This window comes from Castanea sativa, chromosome 3 (assembly GCF_040712315.1).
Source record: "Castanea sativa cultivar Marrone di Chiusa Pesio chromosome 3, ASM4071231v1".
NCBI lineage: Eukaryota > Viridiplantae > Streptophyta > Magnoliopsida > Fagales > Fagaceae > Castanea > Castanea sativa.
This window is the reverse complement of record NC_134015.1, coordinates 51623485-51642842: the sequence shown is the minus strand read 5'-3', so window position 1 is coordinate 51642842 and position 19358 is coordinate 51623485. Positions and strand designations below refer to the sequence as shown.

The window sequence follows — 19358 nt, the reverse complement described above, 5'->3', positions numbered from 1 at the left end:
GAGAAATATTAGTCGTTAGTTCTCGTTGGTGGTGACGGTAGTTATGCTCTCTTTGGCTTTGCAGTCACAACAATTTTGCTCTCTCTCTCCCCCCCCCCCCTCCATTGCGCTCATTTCAGAATTCTAAGTTCCTACTTTATCTGCTATCAACTATGGGTCCCTTTTTTTTCTTTTTCTCTTTGTTAGTAGAAAAAATTGTAATACTTCAAGTATTTGCAATTTTTTTTTTTTGTGACACTGATATATTCAAATTATCTTTTTATTAGATTTTATATAATTTAAATTTCAACCACCCTAAAAAAATGTCTAGAGCCGCCCCTAGTGAGATAAGGCATAAGAATCACAATATGATGACAAAGAAATTCTTTAAAAACTAGGATAAAATACAACAAGAAGATGTATATTAATTAGTTATTTAATACATATTTTTTTATAATTTTTTATTATATATTATTAAGCATTTATTTTTTATGTATTGTTAAACATATAAATTTAAAAGAAATAATAGATAATAAATTGAATCCATGGTCTTTAAATGTTTGAATACAAACCAACATCCAAAAGAGTAAATAAAAAATAACTAGATAAATTTTTAACATTGAAACCAATATATAAAAAATATAAATAAAAATCCTCACAAGTTTGGGTAATCTCACACTATTGGGGGATGACATATTGGCATTTTTAAAAAAATTTCTAAAAATGCCGAGAAACACACACATGAAAATGTACGGTATCCTAGAGTTATTCACTATAGATACGTATCTGATGCGGGTACGGGTACGTGAGCCAAATTGAAGTATCCATGCTTCCTAGGGTAAGGTAAGGCCAAAAAAAAAAAATATATATATATATATATATATATATATATTTTGCCTATTATTTTAGCTCAAATTAGACCGTGCAATTGCACATAGTTTAAAAGTTCAGCTTTTATAAAGTTTTTTCAATTTCTAATAATTTACATATACTAAATTTGCAAACAATTACCAATGAATAACATGATAACAATCTAGTGATAGAAAATCAAACATAATATCTTACATAATCCTCTTGTAATAGTAAAAATCATAACTATGATAGCTATCAAAAATAAGAAGTATATCATATCCAAAAGACTGACCAAAAAGCACAATAATAGTAAATTATCTTGGTTCATGTGTTTTCGAAATGTAAACTTCTTTGGTGTAATATAGCACCTTCAATATAGTTTCTTAACTTTCTTTAAATCAATGTTCCATGTCATTTTTGGGCAATTAATTTTAATAATTCATATATTATATAACAAAAAAAGTTAACAAGATTATAAAAAAAAAATTTAAAAAAAAAAAAAAAAAACACCTAGGCATGCTTTATGCTTCTTCAAAAAGCATGCCTGGGACGTGCTAAATTAAATGAGCTTCACGCAAAGCTTAGACCATGGGACTTTTGAGCATTAGACTTTAAGGTTTAAGTGCAGTTAAGCAAGCTTTTAAGTTTTAACAAAAAGATCAAATTTTATTGTCCAATATTGATTTATGTACAAATGTTAGAGAAACCATAAATTGTACACTATGTGACTTAATAGACTATTTGGTGCAATTTATGCAGGAAAAATTGGGAAAACAGGATAAAAGATGCAACAAAAGAGAAACAAAACAAACTCTAGGCTTCACCACCTAGAATATGCTTAAACCCTAAGCATCACCACCAACCAAAAGAGGAGCAAATTATAAAATCGTTAATTTCTTATTAAAAATCATACCCCTTTCACAATTACAAGAGCAATAGTTTAATAGAGTTTAGGGAACCAAATTAAATCCCTTAAAAACCTCAACATTAAAAAATAAATTCAAAATTCAAGTTCAAAAACAAAAGCAAAATCTTAGATCACTTCATTTTGGTTTATTAAAGAAAACCAATAATAAGCACAAATGAAAAGGTCGTGCGCTAAACTCCAACATTTTGCGGTGTTTGGGAGAGATCATGGTAGGCGGCTTTACTCTCATAATATTGGAGAGGTTGATTCCCGGACTTGAACCTGTCACTTTTGATGGAAGGTACTTGCCATTGCATAATGGCTTGACCTCTTTAAAATTAATTCATAGGTTGAGTGTTGATTTTTACTTTTAAAAGAAACTAGGGCGAAAAAAATTAAATAGAAGCCTTAAACAAAAATATAGGAAAAATAATAATTCCTATGTTGACTAGAGAGACAACAATTCAATTATCAAAAATCCACTTACCTGCAATTTTGTGCATCGATACAGTGCTTCCATTGAACATTGATCCCTTTCGCCATTCCTGGTAAAGTATTGAGCTATCAAACAAAAGTAATTTTGAACGAATTAAATTAAATGGAAATTATTTGTCAATTCTCTATAATTTCTTTTTTTCCTTTTTTTTTCCAAAATCTAATAACTTCTGTTAGCAAAAAAAAAAAACACTTGACCAACCTAAGCACTTAAGTTGCCAAGAGGAAAGAAAAACCAAGGAAACAACTTTCACCAAAAATATTAGCATGGAGCTATCAAAACGCTCTTTCGTTACACTCCCTCCTAATCATCCACAAAAGGCATAAGGGTCCTGCAAACCAAAGAGCACCACTGTCCCATCTAGCAAATCTCCCTCAACTTTTGACCCTCTATTTTTTTCTAAGGGTCCGTTTGTTTCGACAGTAAATCACTTCCGGAAAATATTTTCAGCATTTGTGGGTGTTTGGCAACACCTGAAAATTTGGTCAAACGGAAAATGAAATCAGTTGACCGGAAAATAAACCCTCCCCACCCGGAAAACGTTTTCCATGTCTATTTTACCTTCAAATTGAAATTTTCCAGAAAATTATTACACAGAGCACGAAGAGAGAGAGAGACAGAGCACGAAGAGAGAGAGAGAGCACCCAGACCGCGCCGGCGAGATCGCGCCTTCGCCTTCGCCATCGCCATCGCCATCGCCGGGCCGCGCGATCTCGCCTTCGCCATCGCCAGTCGCCGCACCGCGCGATCTCGCCTTCGCCATCGCCGCACCGCGCCGGCGCGAACTCCCCTTCGCCATCGCCAGTCGCCTCTCTCTCTCTCTCTCTGTCTTCGTTCTATCTGACCGGATTTGGTTTTTGATGATGAGCTTTTTTTTATTTTTGGGTTTTGTTGTGCTTCATTGAGAAAATTTGATGAGTTTTTTATTTTTTGGGTTTTGTTGTTCTAGATCAGGAAATGATATTTGTTTGGAAGTTGAGAAAATGTGAGCAACAAATACAAAATATATTTTCTATAATATTTTCAAGATGACAACCAAACACCTGAAAATATTTTTCAAAGTATTTTTTCAAATGTTACCAAACACCTAAAAATATTTTCTTTTCCCGAAAATATTTTCAGCTGAAATCATTTTACACCCGGAAACCATTTACTGCCGAACCAAACGCAGCCTAAGTAACTTTTGACCCGCTTCCTATGTTATGAATTCTTATTGACATATTAAGGCTACAGAGTTATTTACTTGATGTAGTTAAGACAACAAAGAAAAAAAGATGGAAAAATTATGCAGGACGCTCATAGATTGTGGAAAATTGAAACCAAAGTCAAGGAAGAGATCTCCCCACGCCGAGGATAATTGATGCAAGAAAACTTAAGCCCAAAGGAAAAAAAAAAAAAGGGCCCATTAGTCAATTGTCTTTCATTTATCTATATTAAATTTTGTTTATTATTATTGTCTTCAATGTTTATAAAGTTATTTTTCTATATACTATGTGACTAGTATTGTGGCTTATAATGAACTCCGATGGTTAGGATACTATGTAACCTCCCTGTTTTTTATATAATCTACAAAATTTCATATTTCTTGAAATATTTGAGCCTAGAGATCAATGTTCTAGTATTTCAACTTCAATTCTATCTTCTTTTCCAAACTGCAATCTTGTTTTATTGCTGGAAATTTATTCTCAAACCTTCTTCGATACCAAATCTAAGTTCTCCCCAGTCAAAGCATCAAGGAGGGACTTAAAATTTAAAACCAAAAAGAGAGATAAATTAGTGCAATTAGAACCATACTAACAAACAATTAGATAGCCTCCCATTACTGCATGCAATCACTATTACGGTAAACTCTTTCAATTTAGTCACATCTATTTCAGCCACTCAAGTACTAAAAAAAAATTCAACTAAAAGAAAGTTTGAGGTCCTTAGAACTCATAGTAAACCATCCCCAAACTCTTACCAATATTGGAAACGTTGGCAAAGTATGAAAGAAAGCTTAGCAAATTCCTCTTCTTCATACTCAACCAGTAACATAAAGTGGACTTTTAACATAGAGATATACATCGCGAAGGGACATGTAAGATTAAGGTAAAAAAAAATAATCAGGTGAATTAAACTTAACTTCCACTAATTGAATTGGCCACAACTTCAGAATCCTCTTATGAGTAAGACCACAAAAAATAGGTGTTACTAAGGAGATCTATAAGCCACCAATTGTATGTGCAAGCAAGTTATAAAGTCACACATTTGAATCTCCTAAAGCAAATGCTAAATTCAATGACCATTAATTATTATATTGCCAAGTCACTTATCAAAAAAAAAAAAAATTATATTGCCAAGTTTTAATAATACTCGCTATGAAATGGCAGTAACAGGATAATTCCTTCGTCAAGTAGATCGTACTTCAGAAGAGAAGCCCTCATCTATCATTGGAAAACTACGAGAAGTATTCAAAAGAATAATTATTGGTGTAACCACTCTCAAAGACATGCTTGTTATGACTGGAACGGTAGACATATTAAGGGTCCGTTTGGATACAACTGAAAGTTAGAAACTGAAAACTGAAAACACTGTAGTAAAATAATTTTTAAATAGGTGAATAGTGTCATGGGTCTCATTTTTAATAAAAAAAAAGTAGTTGAAACAGTGCATGAAAAGTGCGCCACTGTGCGTGAACAGTAACCACACAATGGTGAACAGTGCACCATGTCCCCTGGTTAAAACCCGTGCGCAGGAAAAAAAAAAAAGGGTTTGAAATGTGAAAACTGAAATCGTGGACGCTGGCATCTCTATCCAAACCCACCCTAAGCAGGGGATCAGGAAAGAAAGAGAAAAACACTGTACACACTACCCTCAATTGTAATCTATCTTTAGAAGAGGAAAAAGTAATACAAACTGTCCTCAGCATACGTCCGAGGAGAATTTCTGTTACATAAACAGTTCGTTGCATGTGAATTGGGGATTTAGCCCATCATTTTCGCTATCCAACATCCATAGAACCTAGGTTTCAAGTTCACTCTCTACAAATTTCATTGTATTGGCCTTTTTGGGCCTGTTCCCTTCATACTATTAGGTTCGGGTGCAAATTGTGACCTTACATTTCTCTTAATATATATTTTTAGGAAAAATAAAAATTCGAAATTATTTAAATGTAATGGGTTGAATGTTACAAAATTTGAATTATTAGAGACTTTTTTTTTTAATAAGCTTGTTGTTAAATAATTTGTTCACTTATTGTTGTCTAGTCCAGTCTTGTTTTGGTTGAGTTATTTCTATCTTTATTTTGAGCTAATTTTTATTGTTGCTATTTTGTTTAAGAAGTTAAGGATTATGTGTTTGGGGAACTCGAAGTATTTTGGTGTAATATTAAATTCACAATATTTTCTTAATATTTTTATGCAACAAACTGTTATTGGTAGATAAAAAATGATGTTATTACTAAGCCAATTATAATCAATAACAACTTACCACATAGAATTATTTGTGTGAATTTATCATTATTCTTATTATTGTTTAACCTCTCTCTCCATGTCTGTATATATGTATGTATGTATGGATCATAAGTAAATTTTTTTATTTTTTTACCTTCCAATTATTTTCAGATCTGGGATTGAAAGTTAACTTCTTCTTTTTTTAACTATTCATCTGAACCATCGATATTGATGAAAAATCACATCAATCAGCCTTTATCTTTTCGTTTTTAATTTTTGTTCAGTTCCTTGATTCTTCTCGGGTACTTTTTTTTTGTTTTTGGTAACTATACCAATTAACTAATTTCCAAAAGCTAAATACTAATGTAGGCGCGGTGCAGTTTTGTTCTGCCCTCCCACCATAAAAAATACTAATGTAGGCTATTCTGCAAGACTGCAGATTAGATTTGATGCCACAATGTTCACTGTTTCAACTTTTTTGCCAAAGCATGATAAGAATATTTTTTTAATTGACATTCACAGTTTCACATTTGAAATCTCAAAAAATTTAGCATTTAAGAGTGTTTGGTAGAGTAGTTTGAGATGTGATTTTTGTAGTTTTTTGAAATACATGCAAGTAAAAAAGTGTGGAAAAAAGTGTGTAATGTTGTTTAAAATGTAAAAATGTGAGTTTGAGATAGAAAAACAAACAGGTTCTTAATAATTCAAAAACCTATTTCATCTATTTTAATATTTTACTTTATAATATATTCAATATCAAAAGTTCTATTTTTTTATCAGCTGTAAATGCTCATAAGAATTTTTTAAAAATAATCATTATAAAAACCTTAAATTAAACAAAATGTAATATATCAATGTCACACAAAAACAAATATTACAATTTATTTATACTAACAAAAGAGAAAAAGGAAAAAAATTACCAATAAGAAATACTATGGGAACTGAAAATGCTAAGATTATAGTAATAAAGTAAGAAAAAGTATAAAATTATAATATAAAAAAATGATATTTGCTACAATTGAGTCATTAAGGAGTGCAAAATTGTTGCAATTGCAAAATTAAATAAAGCATAATTGTGGTCACCACTAAGGACAATCCATGACTACAATATTTCTCTTGGTACATTTTTTTAAGAAAAATGAAATAGGAGATTATTTAAATGTAATGTGTTGAATGTTACAAATTTAAATTATTAGAGATTTTTTTTCAATAAGCTTTTTGTTGAATAATTTGTTCACTTATTGTTGTCTAGTCTAGCTTTCTTTTTTTTGTAGTTATTATTGTTTTTATATTGAGCTAATTTTTATTGTTACTATTTTGTTTTAGAAGTTAAGGATTATGTTTGAGGAACTTGAATTATTTTTTGTGTAATGTTATGTTTACAATATTTTCATAAGAATTTTATGCGACAAACTGTTATTGGTAGATAAAAAAGTGATGTTATTATTGTGCCAAATTATAATCAGTAATAACTTACCACATAAGATTATTTGTGTGGATGTATCATTATGCTTATTGTTGTCGAGCCCAATGATTCTGTTGGGCTTGCTTGTCGTGAGGGACTACATCTCAAAGTCTACAACTTCATAATAAAGCTGATGACTTTAATTATAAGCTGACGACCCTGAAAATGGACGATGCTGTAGGCTAACGAGAATAAGCTGAAGAGGTCAATTAAACCTCCATCCATAGCCTTACTTGATCTCCACACATACGTGTATAAGGAGAGTTCTTGCGCTACACGCCTCACCCTAATTAAGAAGACTTCTATAAGGAAAAGAACTCTAGGAGATACGTAAAATCCACGACTTACTCTCCTAGAAGGAAAGAACTTCTTGACCAAGGTATGAATTTCGGCCCTACACTACTATAAATACCCCAAAACCCTCACAAAGCAAAGTACGCATGATTCACCCCAGCTCTGGTATTCTAGAGTTGCGAACAAGAGATTTCTTTAACTTGACCGTCGGAAGGTATTTGGCCGGTACCACACCGGTACACCTCTTAAGGTCTTCAGCTTTTGTGTTGTGCAAGTTCTAGTCAAAGGCACGTGAGGATCGTGTGGCTTACTGACGATTTTCGGCATCATCAGGGCGCAAGAGTGTCATGTCTTCAAGAGTCTGAAATGTATAAATCTTGTAGGCTTCCTCATTACCTGTCTTTCGATTTCAACAGCAGATGCAGCAAGCTTTCTTTTCAAAACTTACCTCTCTGTTTCACAGCTCTCCATCTCAGTATCTATAAATAAATAAAAAAGTTAAGCAACAAGAATTACATCGAGTAAAATGCAATTTTCTAACATATTACTTTACTCATTTCTTCTTTCTATTATCAAAATCCACTGACAAGACAGCTATATAATAATCAGTATTTTCTCATAATAACCTAGGAAATCTTTTAATTGATAAGAAAATAAAACCCAATCTCTATTGCATGTCAGCTATTAGTTTTCCCGCTCGCTCTTCTCTCTCATATATATATTGCTCAAGAGCTTTATCCATCTCACTTTTCGCATTCAAAATTCAAGAGCTAGTTTGAGAAGCATTTCTTCATTCCCGTAAGTAGTTCCTAGCCACTTCTTCCTTCTTTCTTCACTTATTTCCTTCCCGTCTTTCTTTTTATTCAGAGTCTGGTCTCTCCTCGGCCCACTTAATTTTATTTCGTCTACCTATTCCCTTTCTTTCCCCTCTCAAATGGGTAGGTTCGCCTACTTAGTAGACTCCCCCAAGAGTATAGAGAGCTTTAAAACTCAATATCGAATCCCACCAGAAGTGTCCATTAGGTACTGCAAACAGGGAGGATGGCACACCGAGAGGCACGAGGGAGAAGTAGTGATCCCTATGATTGCCTTCATAGAGAGAGGGATGAGAATCCCTATGGGTAGAGTTGCTAGGGATTATCTTATAGCTCATAGGCTTTCCCCTACTCAGTGCGCCCCCAATATGTTTAGGATTTTAGGTAGTGTAGACGCTCTTAATGAAAACATGGGCTTCAACCTTACCCATCACAATGTCAATTGGGTTTACAAACTTCACCACTTAAAAGGGCAGGGATATTACCTAAAAACTAGGATTCCTGAGGTTAGGCTTATCTCATGCCTCCTTGAATCCAACAAAGGCATGAACAAAGACTTTCTAATCATTTCAGGGGAGTGGCACAACGACCTCCACTACTCGATGAGAAAGGGGATACCAGGTAGGATTTTTAGGTCTAGGTTTATTACATTGAAGTCACCCATTTTTCCCTCTGACATATTATGTACCCATTTTTCTCTGTTTCTGTTTGTAATTGAATTTTTCTTTGATTTGTGCCTTTTTTTTTTTACAATGTTTTTTTTTCCTATTGGTTTTGCAGATAAGCACGCCGCCATTCCGAATTTTAATCTTGTCAACCAGCCAGACCGAGACAAAGTACTTAAAGCTGAGGTTTTCATTCACAGTGATGGCCAGTTAAGAGCGGCCCACTTCGTCCTCAGCTACAACCCCCTTTTGTCTAGTTTCCAGGCGCCAAAGTGTATGATCAAGGCGAAGGACTTGCACTTGCACCTAATAAACGTTGCCACCCCAGGTTTCCTCATTCCATGCCCTACTCCTGAAAAGGTACTTGAAGTGACCTTACTGCTCCAGTATACAGCCGAAGAACCCACCCCTTCCCAGCCTGCTATCAAAGAAGAGGAAAAGGAAGAGATAGTTGAAGTCTTGGATTCTGGAGATGACTTCAAAGTTTTCAACCAGCCCCAATCTCTAGAGCCTCAAGTCGGCGACTCTAGCCACCTTCCTCTAGCCCAAGTAAGCAGAATCCAAGAAGATACAAGTGTTCCCGAAGCAATGGGGGTACAGCGCAAGCCCAGGGCTAGTCTTCTAGAGATCATGGAGTCTCAAGCAGGGGGCAAGACACCCGAGGTGGCCGGTCAAGCTAAACACCCCTCTCTTCCCACTCCTCATGACCCTCAGCTTGAACCTGCTGACAAGAAAAGAAAACCGGAGCAGAAGGGGAAGGATGTGATGGAGAAGGGTCGAGGTGTCCCTCCCAAAGAGAATGAGTCTCAAAGAGGGGCCAAGGTAGCCAAGATTACCCAAACGAGGTCCTCCAGCAATGGGGCACCTAGGGACAGGGGACATGACCTTCGCACCAGGGTTCCAAACTGGAGTCCCCCCTAGTGTTAGACAAATCCCCTCTCCCTACGAACTCCTCAATAAGAGACTTCCAGCAGGGGAAGGCCAGGTATGTAGCGGACGCCATAGAGTAGGCCCTACTACTACCCAACGACATGGCCGATCTGAGGACCATGAAGAGACACAAGGTGTTTCTAGGTCTGAAGAGAGACCTCGCCATGGTAAGTCTTTTAAGCTGAGCCCCCTCTCTCGTTGTTGTTTTATTTTTTTTTTTTTATACTTATATTATTTTTATTGTTTACTTTTGCCTTTGCTCACGACTACATTTCCTTTTCAAGTTGTTCAAGCTACTTTTAGGGCTGAGGAGTTGGTGAATATCACTCATCGATAAATGAAGGACGAAGAGGGCAGGCGCATTGCTACTGTTGAGGCCTTTAATGTGGCCGAGAAGAGGGTCAAGGAGCTAAACACCAAGCTCACTGAGGCCGAGAGGGAGAAGAACAGCGCTGAGGGTACTCTAGAAGGGGCAAAAAGGCAGTTGGGTGAGTTTACCTAGTGCATTATGATTAGGGTTATTTTAGGGGGAAGTTTACCCAGTGCATAAGGTTAACATCCATATCTTCTTTGTTTACTTTATACATCAAGAAAGTTGAAATTGTGCTAAAATGGTATGCTTTATCTCCTCAAAATGGACATTTATTATAAGAGTATTAAAATAATTTCCATTTGATTTACTTTAGGTAATCAAAATAATTTTGGTATTTATTAGTGTATCTACAGTCATTAAAAAGAATCATTTTCAATATAATTCATTATTTACCAAAACATCTACACAGCGATTATAGACATGCTCACATGCCATAACTCAGACCGGTCTCCTTTTGTAAATACAATAGCATTTGCATCTACTCTGAAATTGAATTCCGAATACATGAGGCCCAGGGGCCTAGCTCAACAAATAGCCAACCCATCACTAGCCCAAAGTGCTGAACTCAAAATGGAATGACCTATTTTCTTGTAGAAACCTCTCATCTGATTGTGTAAAGTTGTAATTTACAACTATATTTTATGTTGATTTTATTCTATAACAAAAAGTGTTGTAATTGCATTAATTTTGTTCCTTGTATTTTGTGGGATTTTATTGTATTAGGTTTAGTATTAAGTTGGTGAAGAATCGAGCATGTATTGGATGATCAAGTGGATTTCGCGAGTGTCTCTCGAGAAGCCTACCCATGAAAGAGCCACGTGTGAAGCACATGATGGAAGTTGAAGATTCATGCCAAGCTGTCGATTTCGCGAGTATCTCGTGGGTGAGGCCTTCCCGCGAAATACTCGCGAAACATTCTGCTTGGAGAATTTTAAGTGTGACTTTCCTACCCTTCACCCATACTATATATACCCTCATTACCCACAAAAGTATCAGAGACCATTTAGAGAGAAAAACCCTAGATAGGTTTTCTACAACAAAACACACCCATCTTTTAGAGAGAGAGCTACTCATCCTTAGTGAGAAATCATTGTATCCTCTTCTCATTCCCTCTCCCATTATCATACCTTGAGAGGAGATTTGTACCCAAACACAACTCATACCTATTCAGAGTGTAGAGAGTGTTTTGGAGCTTGAGAAGCTTTAGGGATTTGCCAAAAGAAGCCGGTGAGGCTTGGCGGATGCAATTGGGCATTTTGCGAGATCTAGAAAGCTAGAAAAGTACATTGGGTAGCAGGAGCTTAAAGGGCTCAAGTACATTGGGTAGACTAGGCTTGAAAGGTCTTTTGTTATTCGTGTACTCCAACTTTATTCTCTAGTGGATCAATTTCGACTTGGAGGGTCGCGAAGAGGTTTTTCGCCGATTTCTTTGGTTTCCTCTTCGATAACACATCTTGGTGTTATCTTGTGTTTGCATCTCTCTTTCCTTACTCTTGTACTTTACTTTTATTGTTTGTTGTTCATGTTTATGCACTAGAGTAGTTATCGGTTCATTGCGGACATTTACTCTTGTTCCGCACTTTGATTAAGTAAGAGTAAAAGCAACCTAGCCGTAATTTAATTTTTGGGGTCTAAATAAGCTCGTGTGTTGTAGCACAAATCCAAACTTTCAAATTGCAACCCAAATCATGATTAGTGAATAAGTAGAGTCTCACTAACAACTTTAACCATATAAATGGTGATAAATTTTAAAAATTGAGTAAATTCTACTTACATATCTTGAAGTTTGGACTAATGCCAATTACATTCGATACATTTTAAAATCGACCAAATTGATCCTTAAATACAACTTGGTCCCTAAACATCTTTAACCCTCCGTTAGTTTCTCTCTTTTCTTTCTGTGACTCTCTCCTCTTGTGTTCCTCTTCTCTTCTCTCTCTCTCTCTCTCTCTCTCTCTCTCTCTCTCTCAGTTACAACCACCACCACAACCAACTAACAACCCAATTTTACCCACCCAAATCCTCCAACAAAAACCCATAGCAAACCAACACTAACCCCACTGCAAATGCACACCATATTGGAACCCACCACTACCACTGAAAACCATCATCACCAACAAAACTCAGCCAAACCACAACAAAAAAACCCAAATCCAAAAAACCATAGCAAACCCACCACCACATCAGAACCCACAACCACCCCCACTGCAAATCCACCCTAGATCGAAACCCATCCCCACCACTGAAAACCACCCCACCAACCACAAAACACAACCAACCCCACAACAATAAAACTCAAACCCAAAAAATCTAAAAAAACTCATGGCAAACCCACCACCACCACCACCACCACCACATCAAAACCCATAACCACCCCCACAACAAATTCACCTTAGATCAGAACCTACCACCACTAGCCACAAAACCCAAATAAAAAAATAAATAAAAATTAAAAAACTCAAAAACCCATAACAAGCCACACCACTTCTGTTGCCTGAGAGAGAGAGAGAGAGAGAGAGACGTTTGAGAAAGAAAAAATAAAAATGAGTAATAGAGGGTTAACGGGGTTGGAGATTAAGTTGTCTTTAAAGACCAAATTGGTCAATTTTGAAATGTCTAGCACCTGGTTAATATTAGTCCAAACCTCAGGGTATGTTAATGAAATTTACCTTAAATATTCAATAAGAACATCAAGATGCAAAAAAAAATTCAACTTGAACTCAATTTTGCAAATATGAACCAAAGTATGTATTTCTAGATGAAAAACTAAGCAAATTTACATAGTTTCCACTGAATAATCTTGAGACGTTTGAGAAAGAAAAAGAAAAATGAGTAATAGAGGGTTAACGAAGTTGGAGATTAAGTTGTCTTTAGAGTCTAAATTGGTCAATTTTGAAATGTCTAGCACTTGGTTAATATTAGTCCAAACCTCAGGGTATGTTAATGAAATTTATCTTAAATATTCAATAAGAACATCAAGATGCAAAAAAAAATTCAACTTGAACTCAATTTTGCAAATATGAACCAAAGTATGCATTTCCAGATGAAAAACTAAGCAAATTCACATAGTTTCCACTGAATAATCTTGAATAAGAGAAACATTCCTAATTCCTAAACTGGGAAAAAAAGGGAAGGAGGCTTTCAATATATAGAAAAATTTTGTGGTGGCATTAAGAAAATGGGATACAAAAAGGGAGCTGGTGAATTTATGGAGCTTAATTTGAACCATCCTGATACACTAAACTGTGTAGATCTCTAAGTGGAGAATATTACGTTTAGCTACGATATGGTTTTGTAGCTCATATGCTTAAAGGTGAGGAAGAATATAAGCTAAGCCAAACACACGAATAAGCTGTGGTGATCTTCTTGTGGAAATTGGGACATAATGCCCTTCCTACTCGTAGAATTTGTTTATAAAAAAAACAACAAAGCAAAAACTAAAAACCCATGTATTGTGCAATGAGGATGATGAAGACATCAATAATTTAATGTTTCACTGTAATTTGGCAAGGGCAGTTTGGCTGGCATCCGACCTGACTTTAAGGACAAGTCTTCTATGGTTAGATAGATTTCATAAACTAATGGTTGGAAACCTTGTTACATGCAGTAGAGCAACCTTATGGACCAATTGACGACAATGCAATTATCATTATTGCAACAACTCTTTCGTCCATATGGAAGCATGGAAACCAGATTTCATTTTAAGGAACACCTATATCTGCTAAAATAGTGCTAAACTCTTGTAAAAATTTTAATTTGCAAGTATGATAGTAAAGAGCTTATGGGAGACAAAAGCAGTTATGCAAATCCAAACTTGATTGGCCAGTTTGGATTGAGAGGGAGGGAGAGAGAGTAAAATAGAGTTGGCTAATCTCCGGCCAACTCTACTCTACTCTACTCTACTCCCTCAATCCAAACTGGCCCTATGGGTCTGAAATAGAAAGCCAAGGTTGTAGCTGGATGATTTTAACAAGGCAAATGGAAGAAAACTAAGGTAATAGCTTTTGTAGCAAAGTCAAGATTGGGGGTAAGAGTATTTGCTAGGTGACATTACATAAGTTTACAAGGAAAACAAGCTGTTAGATGGCATGCAATCAGAAAAGTCGTAATGAAAGCAAGAAAATTGAACTTCAGGTTTGCTGACATATTAGAGCATCTTCAATGGTATAAATTACACCGGTCCTTTATTATATCAATTCTTTCTCCCTCCTCCACATTTCTTTTTTTTTTCTCTCATTCTTTCTGTTGCTTCTTTTTTTCTCTCATTCTCTCACAAAACAATTCTTGCTCTCATAAAACTGATATAATTTAAACAACAAATCTAAAATCAAAACAACAACAACAGTAGATCAACAACAAAAAAGAAAAAAAAATTAGAACAACAATAAAAGATCAAGAAAAAAAAAAATAGAAGCCGATCTGAATCATTCTCTCTGTTTCTCACATAATCCAAATACAAAACAAAATCCAATTCTTAAAATAAAATTGAATCAGAACAAGCAAATATAAAAAAAAAAAAAAAAAAAAGAGCAAGCCGATCTAACCCAGCTTGGTGGTGGGGAGGAGGACGAGCGGCGGTGGGACGGCGGGCGTGGTAGTGTTGCATGGTGAACGCCGATCTCCACTGGCTTTGTCCTTTCGGCGACCTCGATCTTCACCGGCGGTGGGGCGGCGGACGAGCATCTCTCTCTCTCTCTGATGTGCTAGAATGTTCTTGAGGTGAAAAAGAAAATAAAAGAAGTGGGGATAGAGATAGGAGTTGTGTGGAGGAGAAAAACAAGAAAAAGAAAAAAGAAAAAAAGAAATGAAACGTGTATGGATGAAAATGAAATGAAAGAAAGAAAAATAATATAAAAAATAAAAAATTCTAAATAAAAAATACTACCACAATATTTTCACAATAAATTTTAAGTAACAGATTGTTATTAGTTAATATTGGCAAGTAAAAAATAATAATTTCAGTAGTGAGTTCAAATTATAACTAGTAATAACTTTCCACATAAATTTTTTTATGAAAGTATTGCGTAAAATGTTGTGAACATAACACTTCTCATTGAAAAATATAGTTGTTAAAAAAAGAATAAATGATGATTAAAAAAAGAATAAACAATAAATGAAGAAATAATATTTAAATGAGATAGATAATGGGATAGATAATCTTTTGGAAAGTGTATTTGAAAAAGTGAGTAGGTAATGGCTAAATGTCACTGTTCATTCTCCAAACAGTACAAAAATTTGGAGAATCTGCTGAAGATGCTCCTAGTTGGAGACAAAGAAATAAAGTTAATGTACAACAGAGAAGAAAATGGAAGGTTGAGACTCTGGTCTATGACATCAGAATGCTTCAGTCTCAAGAGACTAAAGCTATTTTTCATGCTGTCCATCCAAGAATTTTCAAAGAAACAAGGCAACTAGCAACACAAAGCTTCAAAGACAACGGATAGCTTTTGGTTTAGTAATTCTTTTGGAACTTGATTATCATGTTATTTTATGATCTTTAAAAAAATCAAAAATCAAAATATCATGAGATATGCTATCTAATTGACTCCCTCAAAACTTTTCAAGTTCTTAAAGTTAAACTAAAAGTTAATTTTCAAACTGTCTGCATGCCTCCAATGCAATTTCTTGATATCTTAAAACTGCACAAGTTTAGACAAGATAATAATGCATTAGACATAATCCATAGAACCTAGTTAAAATAAAATTACCTACACTGCTAACATAAACAACACTGTCTAGATAATAAAATTACCTACACTGCTAACACAAACAACACTGTCTAGCTAAACAGAGAATTAAAAATAAATAAATAAATCAATCGTACACTAAAAGTTCTGGGTCATCTACACTGCAAATCTCCGATTCCATCATAGCCCTCAAATTCAGGGTTCCATCTCCCTCCAATGAAACTCTGAAACTTTTCTTTGAGGGACTACTTATGTGTGTTAGACCAGCCTCAAGTGAGACCACAGCTGGAACTGGCGGAGACGGTCCATGGTTACTAACGTCCCAATGCAAAGTTTCTGGCATCACATACCCATTCCTTTCAAACTTCTCCCTCATTGCTTCATCCTTGGCAGTGGTTTTTGGCATTTCAGGGCCCTGCACATTTTGAAGGTACTGCAAATACCTTTCACGGTCATGTTTAAAGAATGCCTGCCTGTAATTTCTCAACGCAATAGATGAGATTCGATCATATCGAAGCAAGTTCCATTGATTGGCACTCATATAAGTTTCTGGTAACTCCAGGGCTTTGCGAAGTGGGACAAGAACTTCTTTCTGTAATCGATTTCGGACTCTGTAAACGTAGTGATCCTCATCAATCCCTTTGTATTCAGGACAAGAATCATATGGGAAAAGCCTCCGAGCAACACTCTCACAAAATAAAGTTGAACGATCATAAGAAGAGTAAAGAGAAGGGCACCATTTTGAAGCCAAACTAATTTTTTCTATCCGCCCAGAATCCAAGTGCTCAAGGTCGGCCTTAAGTAGCTCAACAAAGAGATCAGAAATCCGATCATATAAGAAACGGTACTTTGGATCATACTTGTACCTCTCAATGGCGTTTTTTGCCATCCTATTTATTTTGTCATTTCTCTCTGTAGCCTTCTCTTGTTCAGCATTCGCCTTATATTTCACAGCCCTTCTTCCATAGACTCGCTCTGTCCTTATAAGTTCTTCCCTGCTGTAGAGTGTGTAACTACAATAAAGTTCCATGGTGCTGCCATTGACAATCCGAAAGAGGATTTCCAGCAAGTCTTTCAAACACGCAAATTTGGCAAATGTCTTCAAATTGCATGCTAGCGTTTTAGGGTGGTAATGGTGGAGCCAAATAGCTGCAAAATAGAACTCCTCTCTTCTTTCATTTCTCAAATAATTAGTGTTCCTCAAAAGGCATATGAGTTTGAGGGTGGTAAGCGGACAGTGGTACCAAGACATCTCCAAAGAGTGCATAAAATCAGCTAATCTTTTCGTTCTCCTAAACTTTTCATAAAATTCAAAACATGGATCGGCTTCTTCAACTTCCAGTGAAAGCCGGATTTCATCAAAGAAAAAGTCTTGGGCATCAACTAGACTTGGAATCGCAGTAACTGTTGAATGAGGGATTTCTGGAGGCCCAAGCGGTAGAAATGGAAAAGGGTTTAAATCTGCTGATGAGCTCCTAGGACAATTAGAAAAACAACACCTCAAAGACAATGCACCAGAAGAAATGTTTCTTAAACCAGTCCACCTGGCTGTGATAGCTGCAGTCCTTTTGATAGAGATGCCAAAGAGTGAAAATCCAAGGTGACTCATACTTGACACTACTACCTGATGAGAATTATAGTTTAAGATCAAAGGACACAAAATCAGATAAATTCATGATAAAACTATTGACAACACGACAGCATGTTAAGAACGAAGAGATGTAAGCTACCAATTGGAATCCACTGACTGTTGATTCTGTTAAGCGAGAAGAGGTAAAAAAGTACCCCAAAAAAACCGTGCAAATTAAGAAGCAAAATGGGAGTAACAATTACCAGGCAATCAATCCTTTGTGAATACGAGGCTCAATATTGAAGATAAACAATTTTCCTCTGCTAAACGGCGAAGTGAAACCGAAACGCTAGTGCTCGCTCTGGGCGGGTTTTCGCTCTAGGTGTGGTGGCGGCGTGGTTTAATTGCCGGGGGAGAGAGAAACGTAAAGAAGAAATATATATATATATATATATATATATATATATATATATATATATATATATATATATAATATTCTACAATAAATAAGAAAGAAAGCTTTTTTTGAAAGTAATAAAATAAGAATGAAAGAAAGATTAAAAATTAAAAAATTAGATTGCAAAAAAGGAGTATGATTTTAATGGGTTGAAATTTTTCCCCCTACTTTGTTTATATTGGTTTAGGAATTAAATTTTAGTTTGTTTAAAAAAAAATATATATATATTTAGAGTTTGCCTACGCCCAAAATTCAATTGAGGAGTACAAGTATGATCCAAACTAGGAAGCATTGGCCATGACAATTGGCAAGCATTGGTTGGAAGAAAGAGAGCAGAGTTTTAGATATACAGGAGGGGCTTAAGCCTTGATGGATTTCTGCGTGACATAAGTGATGTCAAACATATTTGCCATCGAGCAACATAGACTTCAATACAAAACACCCAAAAATCAATTGAGATTTTAACTTAGATCGAACATAAAATTAGAAAGGGTATCATTTTTGATTCTCTAGTACTACTGAGATCTAACAGTAGTTGAATTGTGATGTTATAAATCATTTTTTAAAATAATTATAAAATAAATAAATACATAATAAGTTTATAAATAGTAATATTACAAATTTATAATCCATCTTCTTCTTCTTCTTCAGCTTTCCTCTCCATCTTCTTCTCACTTCTCAAATGTCCAAACCCACTTCTAAAAACCCAAAAATCACGATCTTGGCACCGGGGCGACTTGGGTTTGTTGTTTCCGGTGGTATTGTTGCTTAGTTTTGTTGTTTTCTATTTTTTGGGTCTGTTGTCTCCAAAATTGGGTTTAAGGTTTTAAGAGTTAGAGAGATCGATTAGATGTAAGTGTTTAGGTTCAGGTTTAGAGAAGAGGCGAAGGCTGAGGTTAAACCATGGAGATTTGGCCTTGGCGATCCGAAGGTTCTGAGATTAGAAGAAAAAAGTGTTGGCCATGGAGCTTAGGCCAAGATTTTGAAGAAAGAAGTGTTAAGGGAACTCGAGTCTCGATTTAAAGACTCTGTTGGGGTTGTTAGAGGTATAGTTGAAGTTGTCAAAAGTTCATTCAGTTAATAAATCCTATTATTTAGGACATGTAGGTAAAGTTTGACCATTTCCTTAACCATTTACCACGTTATTAGCCATTTACCAAGTGGGTTGTTTAACATGGGTTGTTTATTTCTGATTTTATCTCTTTGTAAGGCTTATATAAGCCAACAGCTTATTTTGAATTCAATAACATTTTATTCAAATATTTTTTCTGAATTGCTTTGCGCTTAGAGTTTACAACAATCCGGTATCAGAGCTCCATCACGGGGCCTAATTGTGAGAGAAAAGAAACCGCAGTTTCTTAAGAAGAGAAAGAGTGAGAAGAGAGAGAATCGAGGTGTAGCTATTTTGATACAACATGGAGTATGTAGAATCTATCA

The 19358-nt window shown here is 35.4% G+C and overlaps 1 protein-coding gene across 1 annotated transcript; it reads right to left on the bottom strand.

Annotated features, from left to right (window-relative positions):
• Nucleotides 1-15797: 15797 nt before the first annotated feature.
• Nucleotides 15798-17890, bottom strand: LOC142626980 (uncharacterized). The gene is made up of 2 exons (XM_075800751.1): nt 17728-17890; nt 15798-17518 (listed from the first exon to the last, which is right to left on the bottom strand). The coding sequence occupies exon 2, from the start codon at nt 17501-17503 to the stop codon at nt 16022-16024; it is 1482 nt and encodes a 493-aa protein (XP_075656866.1). The 5' UTR covers nt 17504-17518; nt 17728-17890; the 3' UTR covers nt 15798-16021.
• Nucleotides 17891-19358: the final 1468 nt, after the last annotated feature.

Coding starts and splice junctions, on each gene's coding strand:
- LOC142626980 (XM_075800751.1), bottom strand. CDS start 17,503: ATGAGTCACCTTGGATTTTCACTCTTTGGCATCTCTATCAAAAGGACT.